Here is a 9,723-nt window from a genome sequence, read left to right as displayed (position 1 = left end):
ATGGACCAAAAGTTCAAATCTTTTCAACTTAATAAGCAAGGACCCGTTGATGAAAATTTGGAAATTCAAACGCCAATATATTTTTTTTTTAACTTTGTCTACAGATTTATGAAATTAAAAACATACTTTCCCATATCAAAAAAACCAAATGCGATACTTGTTTTACATATAAGGGTTGAAGATAAAATAATAATTATTATTATAATAATAATTTTAATATTAGGAAAAATAAATTCTCTAAATATTTATATTTCCCGAGAAAATGAGTGTCTTACGTCATAGTTTGATCGATTTTTAGCAAACAAATGTAGTATATTTGTTTAATATTTCACATTTTTTTTTCCTTCAGTTTTTTATATGAAATGAAAAGTATACCCAACAATTATTCGCTTTGTCGCTCAGTTGAAGTTCAGTTCATAGTTGTTAGATACAATGGTCTTCAAATTCACTATTTTGATACTGTCTTGTATCATGGTTGATAATTGTCTATCGGATCTATCCGATAAAGAAGTAATATTTTATATATTATATTTAGACTAATATTTTGCAACTAAAAGTATTTTATCAGTGTTTTGCTCGATTGTTTATTACAAACCGGTCAAAGTTCAGTGTATTACTTAACAGTAATTTGTTTCTATGAAGTTATAATTTTTTTAGCCCAAAAGTTTAAAAAAAAATATATATATTCATTTTATTTGTGTGTATTAGACAAAACCGTCATAACATAATATTATTATTATCTGCTGTTACAGTTTAAACATTTTAAATAAGTTCGAAAACCATAACAATATTTTTGCAATTATGTTTTTTTTTCGTCATCAGGCAACTAAAACTTTGAAAAAAAGATTGTCTTAAAGTTTATTTTTAATGTGTAAAATAACTGACCGGTTTTTTTTTAAGTAATTCTATATTGTACTCTAGTCCATGCAAAATTAAACTTTATAATTAGTGTTTATGGAATAAACTAGACAACTATGGTATTAGTTTTGAAATAAAATTTAATCAGTGTATTCAACTTTTCAGGTTATAGAAAACGCTTTTAATTTAGCTTATGACTATTTCGATTTGAAACAACTCGCTGGCGGTTTTGTAACACACAAAAAATATCTCAAACAGTTCGATTTTTTTATTTTTATGGGCAAACACGACGATTTGCAATGTATAAAAAATTATTGGGTAGCGAGACCGGATCTACCAAAAAGCAAAAGTAACCACAAAATACTTGATGTATCATTAAACATTAGATTTTAAATAAATATGTTAAGTAGACCGTCATGTGTTATTATGTATCATCATTTGAATAGATTTCACTGCTGTTCATTCGCTTTCTATATTGACAAAACGGAAATACATGAATCATTTTTTATTTATAACGTTTTTATGAACTCACAATCTTGTTTGTCGTTCCGGGTGGAATCTTGCAACTCAAATTTCGAGCACATCCCGATTAGCTATCCGGCTGAAACTTTCAGGGTAGCTCACAATTCGATGACAATGCATTATTAATCCACAAGAGGTTGAAAATTCCACCTCTAACTTTCTTCACATTACTTTAAATGTTAAGCAAGTAGGTAGTTAACAAAAGGATTGAAGCAACCTACATAAAACAAACTTTGGAGAGAATAGCAATTAAGTCTTTTTAATTTGTAACGAAATTTAAGGCAAGTAACACGGAAATCCATTAAATTTCATTTCCGATAAAAATGCATACTATCACTTTCTGATCCGTTCGGTTAGAGAGACTGCATTATGAGAGACAACTTAATGCATTAGCATGAAAGCTTAGGTTTTAATATCTAAGTAGAAAGATGCGCCCCACGTTTTTCTAGTTCACCTGTCCTATTTGGTTATCAAGACCCCCGGAAGGTTATTTTATACTTTTTAAGACGCATAAAAACGTTATTTTTAGATTAATCTTTTAATCTACTTTATTTATTTTGTTTTTTAGTTCAGATAGATTTGAAGGAGTTTACGGAAGTTGTGTATTGTATTTGCAAAGCACGACATTTTGTAGTAAAAAAGTTCGTTGATGAAATGGTAGCAGCAGCTGAGGTAATCTAGCTATATGTAGATCATATTTATTTTTTTTTTAAATTAATATTGCAATATATTCTTGTATACTTGTGACATGTCCGTCCCCACTTTGCTGGCCTGATAAATTCAATTTCAATCTGTGACATCTTCATCTTCACTCTGCCACGACCCCACTGTTTTCCAACCCCACTATTCCCCGACCCCGCCATACTGGGTTTTTTTAAGATAATTTTAAATATCTTCACTTACACGCACAAGTATTACAATTATATAATATAATATACGTAGTATTATTTAGGGTTTAAAAACGTTACCGACCCAAAATTTACACTAATTTTTATAACTACCATAATGAGGATATGTTATTTAATGTGTACTCCATAATATTGTACTCTAGTGTATAAAGATTACAATTGTATAAATACATTTTTATGGAATACAATTTAATTGGTGAAATAAACTTTTCAGGTTGTAAAAGAGGCTTTTGTATTCGTTTATCAATACTACAACGTTGAAACAAGACATGCTACTCAGTCCGATATTTTAAATTTTTTGGGTAATGATGACAAAACTGTACATTGTGTAAATGAATATTGGACAGTGAATTTAGTTTCGCAAAAAAAACAAGGTAACTATTGGATATACTTAATGTATCGTTTAACATTTATTTATTTAAAAGCTAACGCCCCACAGAGGGCAGTGAGTACAGTGAAACTTAACTAAAATTAAATTAATACAATATAATACATAAGATAAGCTAAAATACAAAAATAATGTTTTTTTTTTTTTTTAAAGATACATTTTGGATGGACAATTTTAATTTAAAACAATTATCATAGAAAAAATCAAAATTATTTAATTTATTATAAACATTTAACATTCTATTTAATGAACTATTAATAGCATAGCTTTTAGTTTGATTTTCAACATAAAAAATGTTATGGTGCCGTGTATTAACGTAAGGCACAACTAAATTAATTTTATTAAGTAATTCCGGGCTATCGACAAAACCATTTAAGATTTGAAAAATGTAATACGCATCATTATATAAACGTCTAGATTTCAAAGAATCTAAGTTACATTGGTGTTCAACATTAACTATAGGTTGACCTGACATGTTGATTTTAAAAGCAGCAAAACGAAGACATTTTCTTTGAATTTTTTCTATTTTTTCTATTAGGCCTACTTGGTTAGGGTTCCAAAGTATCGACGCAAATTCTAAACCAGAGCGAACAAGGGCAGAATAGAGTACTGTTAAACATTTCAGATCCTTAAACTCGCTACAATTACGCTGAATAAAACCTAAGTTTCTATAGGCTTTTGCACAAATTGTAGAAATGTGTGATTTAAAACTTAAATCAGATGACAATGATACACCCAGATCTTTTATGTTACTAGCTATCTCTAATTTACTATTATTTATTATATAATTATTTATTATTGGATAACGGCGACGATGAAACGATATCTGTTTGCACTTACTTGAATTGATTTCTAGACCGTTATTGTTACACCAATCAACAAACCTATTTAAATCTTGTTGCAATTTAATACAATCATTTTGGGATTTTATCACCATAAATAATTTTAGATCGTCAGCAAACATTAGAAACTTGCAATGCTGAAAAACTAGGGCTAAATCATTAATAAAAATTAAAAATAAGATAGGTGATAAACGTCCTCCTTGGGGTACACCAGATGTTACAGTGATAGGACTAGATAATGTATTGGATACTTTGACTAACTGAGTTCTATTTGTTAGATAAGAAGTTACCCATTTTACTAGATTAGTACTTAAGGCTGAATTTTTAAGTTTATATATCAATACGCCATGGTCAACTGTGTCAAACGCTTTTTTGATATCAGTATAAATAGTATCGATTTGTAAATTTGAGGCAACATTTTCTGTTAGATATTGATAAAATGAGACAAGGTTTGTTTCAATAGATCTTTTATGACGAAATCCATGTTGTTCGCTTACTAAGCTATGACCAACTAATTTTGAAATTTTGGGTTCTATTAGTTTTTCTAATAATTTTGGTAATGTACTCAGCTTAGAGATGGGTCTGTAGTTAATAACTGAAGAACGATCTCCAGACTTCCAAATAGGAGAAATAATGCTAACTTTCCACATTTTAGGAAAAACGCCTGATCGTAAAGACCAATTAAATAGTTTGAAAATAGGGTACGTTAAAGCATAACGACAATTTTTGAAAAATACAGCTGGAATAGAGTCAGGACCTGGTAATGGATCATTACCTAGATTTTCTGGGTTACTAAAGATTTCAGCTATTGAAAATGTGCACTCGGATATATGATTGATTACAACTGCAGAATTGTCATTTTATTTGTGTACGCGGTAGGGCATAAACAGATGAAAAATAACTTTTAAATAACTCAGCAATTGATTCTGGATCTGCAGCCTGTTTATTATTTAAATTCATTATTGCGGGTATTTCAATTTTATTTTTCTTATTTTTAATGAACTTCCAAAAATAACGTGGATTGGTTTTAAGGTGATTTTGTGTATGGATTATGTAGTTATTGTAGCAGTTTTTAGTGATTTTTTTACATTGAGCTCTTAATTTAGAAAAAGTTAAGTAATCAGTAGGGCATTTGGTTATTTTAAAATTAACGTTGGGCTTTATTTTTCCAAATATTAATTTCCGCAATTCACTACTGAACCAATCGGGAAATTTATTAGTACTAATGTGATATTTTGGAACATATTTATGTATTATATTATTTAGGATTAAATAAAAATCATTTATCGCAGTATCAATACATTTATCTAGAAATAAATTTTTCCAATCTATTAAGTTTAAAGCTTTCGTAATTTCATTATAATCAGCTTTCATGTAATTAAAGCGTTCGATTAGTAAAGATTTACTTACTATTCCATTTTTATTTACAAAACTACTTAAATATAAAATTGGATGATATTCGTCCATTGGTACTAGATGGATGTCACCTATTTCGACAATTAAAGTGTTATCATTCGTAAATATTAAATCTAGCTGAGAACCATATTTGTTACAAAAACTGTTTAGTTGATAAAATCCAAAGAAAGAAAATTGATTTACTATTAATTCCGATTGATCTGTATGATTCCCTACAGAATTTAGTCCATTATAGACACTGGCGATGCGTACATTTGGTAAGTTATAGTCACCTACTAAGATAAAACGAGTATTATCACTGACCTTAGATATGACGTATTCAATAGCGCGAATATTGTTTTCATAACAGCTGGTCGGGCTGGCCGGCGGAATACAGCAGTTACCAATAACAATTTGGTCATTATTAGGGAATTTTACTAGAACGAATAAATGTTCAACTGAGTTCATTGGAACCGGCATTAGTGAAGTATAATATTTGTTATGGACACAGATAGCAACCCCTCCACCTCTACTTAATGAGCTAGTATTACAGTTTCTATCAGCGCGATACACATTGTAGTTATGAAAACCCAGTTCATTGCCGTTAATATCACTGTGTAACCAAGTTTCAACGAGTGCTAGATAATCAAAGTTAATTTCATGGAGATATTACACCGCAGTAAATTCAATTTAGTTCTTAAACCTCTTACATTTTGGAAATAACCTGTGAATTTATTCATCACACTAATGCTGCTAAAATTATAAGACTTATTACTTTCCAATATTGTTAAAACTATTATTATAATTAAGATTATTTACATTATTTATATTTCTGTGGGTCCAAGTTAGTTTTTTTGAAACAGTGATGGTTCTCCTTTGGTGTACTTGATTATCCATGAGTTATCTCCATTTGAACGCTTTATCCTCAGTTCCTCACGTATGTTTTTCATGACGCTTCTTTGAATACTGGTAGAATCCACATGAATAAATACATTTTTCCATTTTTCATTTAACCGAATATTTCTTTTCATTTTCAAGACTTCTATGACATTTTCTTTTCTATTTAATTCAACTAGTATAGGGCGTGGCTTATCAGTAAATTTACCCAATCTTCTATTTATTACTGAGTAATTATCTACCTTCATCGCATGGAATATTTCATTTATTATGCAGTTTGTTGTAGATTGATCTTCATTTGGATTCTCCGGAACATTAAAGAGAATGACATTTTTTTCTTTCGATAATCTTTCTTGAGCTTCGTGCATAACGTTTAAAACCATATCATGTGGTGCTATTTGTTTGCTTTCGAGAAGTATAACTTTATCATTAAGTACTTGTATATTAGACTCTAATTTTTTGTTAACCTCTTTAATTCTAGTAAGTTCAGAAGTAAGATTATTAATAGTAGATTTAAAGTTGGCTAAGCCAGTTTCTAAACTTACTAGTTTCCTGTTGAGGTCTTTAAATGCCGTATCATTTGATGACTTATTTGCATTAATTAAATCCCATAAGTCTTCCAAAGTAACTTCCTTATTTGATGTTGATTTTTTAATTGGTGTATCCAATTTGCTTTTTTGGCTCATTTTAAATGATTGAATAATTAAAAACTAACGTATTAATTAAATTACTTGATTAACATTAATTTGTAAATAAATATTTAAAATAAACCGTCATGTAAATTGAATGTTATAACTCAAAGAACCGGTTATATTTAAATAGTTTATCAAAGATCTACCCAATATCGAGGGAAAGCGCTATTTCGATTTTTGAACCAACTAAAAATATATTAACGGTGGTACAAAAACAAAACTTGTTAAAAAAACACTTTGTTTCGTTTGAAATAAGGTGTTAGAGCATAAAGATCAACGTTGAAGTACTTGAAGAGTTGTTATTTTCAGTTTAAAAACATATTATTCTTCTTCCTTATACACTTTCCTACACCTTCGTAGAGCTCGATTTTCTACATCTCGTTCAATTACCCACAGCCATCATCATCATATCATTTTCCATTCCGTTTATCCATATTTTCTTCGGTCTTCCTCTTTCTCTCCTTCCCTCTGCGTTAATTTTCATAACACAGCCTCTGTCGCATCTCTCCTCATAACATGGCCGAACCATCTCAACTTATTCTCTCTCTCGTCTTTTCCACAATTCATGCAACTGTTAGACTGCCCCTCGTGTAGTGATTTCTTATTCTATCGTCCCTAGTCACTCCACTCATCCGTCTTAGCATTCTCAACTTCGCTACGCTCGTTCTCTGTTCAGTTTTCTTGTCTACTGTCCAACATTTCGTCCCACATAACATTGCTGGCCTCACTGACCCTGTCCTATGTTATTTAACATTCAATTTAATAGGCATCCTCCTGTCACACAAAACACCCGCAGCTCCCCTCCACTTTACTCATCAACAATTTATCCTATTTTTCACGTCCTCCCCTCGTACCAACCGTTTTTTTTTGGATCAAATTTAGTTTGGTTTAAACACGTGTTTTAGATTTTGTACATTGGGGGTTCCTAAGAAATATTTTTTGTTCCGTAGTTACCTATTTTAAAAGATTTCATTGCTGCTTTGTATATCCTGAAAAAAAAAAATACATGAATAATTTTTAAATAAAAAAATACATTTTTCCTTTTTTAGATATGATATATTTGGAGCAATTTGCGGGCATTGTGTATCGGATTTGCGCCGAACGACAACTAGCTGTAAACAAATTCCTTGAAGACAGGATAGCAGCAGCTAAGGTAATCTAGCTATAGATATAATATCGCATTAGTTTTGTTTTGTATAAATGGCATTATAAGTAGATAAGTGTTTTTTTTTTTTATGTAGATAAATCTTTATAAGACACTAGCTGAATTACCCGGCGTTGACCGGAATAATAATTGTGTTTATTCAACTCCGTTTGGGTGTAATTCACTGAGGAAGCAATGTCTTTTTTAATTGTAAATCACCCAAAATAACGTTTAAAATAAAGCGTTATCAATCATAAAAAAAACCCTTGAAAAAAAAAAATATGTATATTATCTACATTCAATTGTTTTCTTCGAGCTCTTGCAGGTCTGTTGTGTTTCTTAAAACGTAACAACACTAAATCTTAAATATATATACATAAAATAAGAAATCCTGACTGATTCATAATCAACGCACAGCCTAAACTATGATAGCTAGCGACTTGAAATTTTCAGGGTATATTGTAAAGCTTTAGCATACCCCATCTCGGCTTTTTTTGGATATACATTACATTATATTGATATGTCCCCTCTTAATCAAGGGTCCCAATCCCAGTCCCAGATCCGGTTCTAATCGTTGAAAATGTTTAATAGCGTCCCAAGAATCGTGGTACATAGAATCAGCCTGTTCCTTTAATCATCGCCTACCATTCGCTCGAGTACCGCGGTTACCATGGTTACAAACCAAGTGTTTATAGTACAAAATTCGCGTTTGAGGCCACCCTTAGGGGTGGAACTTTCAAAAAGTACCATGCCAGAAGCATTCGCGGGAATGTACTCAACAATTTTCCAAAGTTTCATGGCGATCGGTTGAATGGTGTACTAATGCATAAATAAGGGCAGACAAACAAACAGACATTCATTTTGTTTTTCGCCCTTTTCAACCCCTTGAAATAAAAATGATTCAAAATCCTTTCTCACTGCACGCCTAGACTATAATACAAACATACCCTGAAAATTTCAAGTCGCTAGCTATCATAGTTTAGGCTGTGCGGTGATTATGAATGAGTCAAGGGACTTCTTATATATACAGATTAATCATTTTGTTGAATACCTCCATTTACATGCACACATATTACAATTACATACGTTGTATCATTTTGTGATTGAAAACGTTACCAAGCCAACATTTTACACTATCATGCTATAGCTCCCATGCCTAAAATTTGTTGTTATATATTGTACTCTAGTAGTGTATATAAAATTAAATTTTATAACTAGATTTTTATGGAATAAAATTGGTGATAAAACATTTCAGCTTATAAGAGACGCTTACCGTCTCGCTTATGCCCGTTATGACACTAGGGATGGTGATGATCGTCTTAGTCGGTCCGATCTTTTAGATTTTGTGGGTAAAGACGACGGTAATTCAACATGTGTAAATGACAATTGGCCAGCGGAATCAGCTCCACAAGAAACAGGTAGCTGTTAAATATACTTTGTGTATCATTCAAAATTAATTTTTAAAATAAATATTTATTATAAGCTAAACAGCTAAATTATTTGTATTATTCGAACAATAATTAATATGCAATTAAAACAATATTATGCATTTTTATACTAAACATTAAAAGACAACGTACGATTGGATTGGCGTTGGTCAGTGTATTCTATTTAAATAGTTTTGTTGCTTATGACAAATCAATTTTTCACTTTGTTTTTTAGATTCGACAGAATTTAAGAAGTTCACGAACGTTGTGTATTGTGTTTGCTCAATACAAAAAGTTGATCTAGTGGACTTCCTTCGCGGCCGAATGGAAATATTAGATTAAAAAACCACTAAACAATCTGTGTAAGCAATATGATATCCGTTTTGTTTCATTTATTGTTATATCATTAAATAAGTATATATATTTTAAAGTATCTTCACTTACACGCACAAAAATTATATTTGCACATTTATATACATTATAATTATTATTGTCATCACAATTATTGTATTAAATTATAATTATAATTATAAAATAAATTAATTTGGGTTGAATAAAAAAACAACGTTTTTTTTAAATGGATTTGATTATGATAAATTGTAACAAGCGACTCCAAGTTCAATTTTTAAAATCGGAAATTTACAAGATGT

General features: G+C 30.3%; 1 protein-coding gene across 1 annotated transcript; it reads left to right on the top strand.

Moving 5' to 3' along the window:
- Nucleotides 1–407: 407 nt before the first annotated feature.
- LOC126837477 (uncharacterized) lies at nt 408–9,495 on the top strand. The gene is made up of 7 exons (XM_050571396.1): nt 408–510; nt 1,024–1,207; nt 1,949–2,052; nt 2,503–2,662; nt 7,552–7,655; nt 8,902–9,064; nt 9,309–9,495. Exons 1-7 carry the CDS (start codon nt 433–435, stop codon nt 9,413–9,415), a joined length of 900 nt encoding a protein of 299 aa, XP_050427353.1. The 5' UTR covers nt 408–432; the 3' UTR covers nt 9,416–9,495.
- The last annotated feature ends 228 nt before the right edge of the window (nt 9,496–9,723 follow it).

Source organism: Adelges cooleyi, unplaced genomic scaffold (assembly GCF_023614345.1).
Source record: "Adelges cooleyi isolate 19-005CV unplaced genomic scaffold, UGA_ACOO_1.1 ACOO_flye_CR_arks_rails_tigmint_CR_PRNA_249, whole genome shotgun sequence".
NCBI classification, from domain to species: Eukaryota; Metazoa; Arthropoda; class Insecta; order Hemiptera; family Adelgidae; genus Adelges; species Adelges cooleyi.
The sequence above is the reverse complement of the archived record's forward strand: the minus strand, read 5'-3'. Positions and strand labels throughout refer to the sequence as shown.

Excerpts from the sequence above, each read along its gene's own strand:
- LOC126837477 (XM_050571396.1), top strand. The coding sequence starts at position 433 with ATGGTCTTCAAATTCACTATTTTGATACTGTCTTGTATCATGGTTGAT. Across the intron at positions 2,053-2,502 it reads AAATGGTAGCAGCAGCTGAG|GTTGTAAAAGAGGCTTTTGT; the intron begins GTAATCTAGCTA and ends TAAACTTTTCAG. Across the intron at positions 7,656-8,901 it reads ACAGGATAGCAGCAGCTAAG|CTTATAAGAGACGCTTACCG; the intron begins GTAATCTAGCTA and ends AAAACATTTCAG.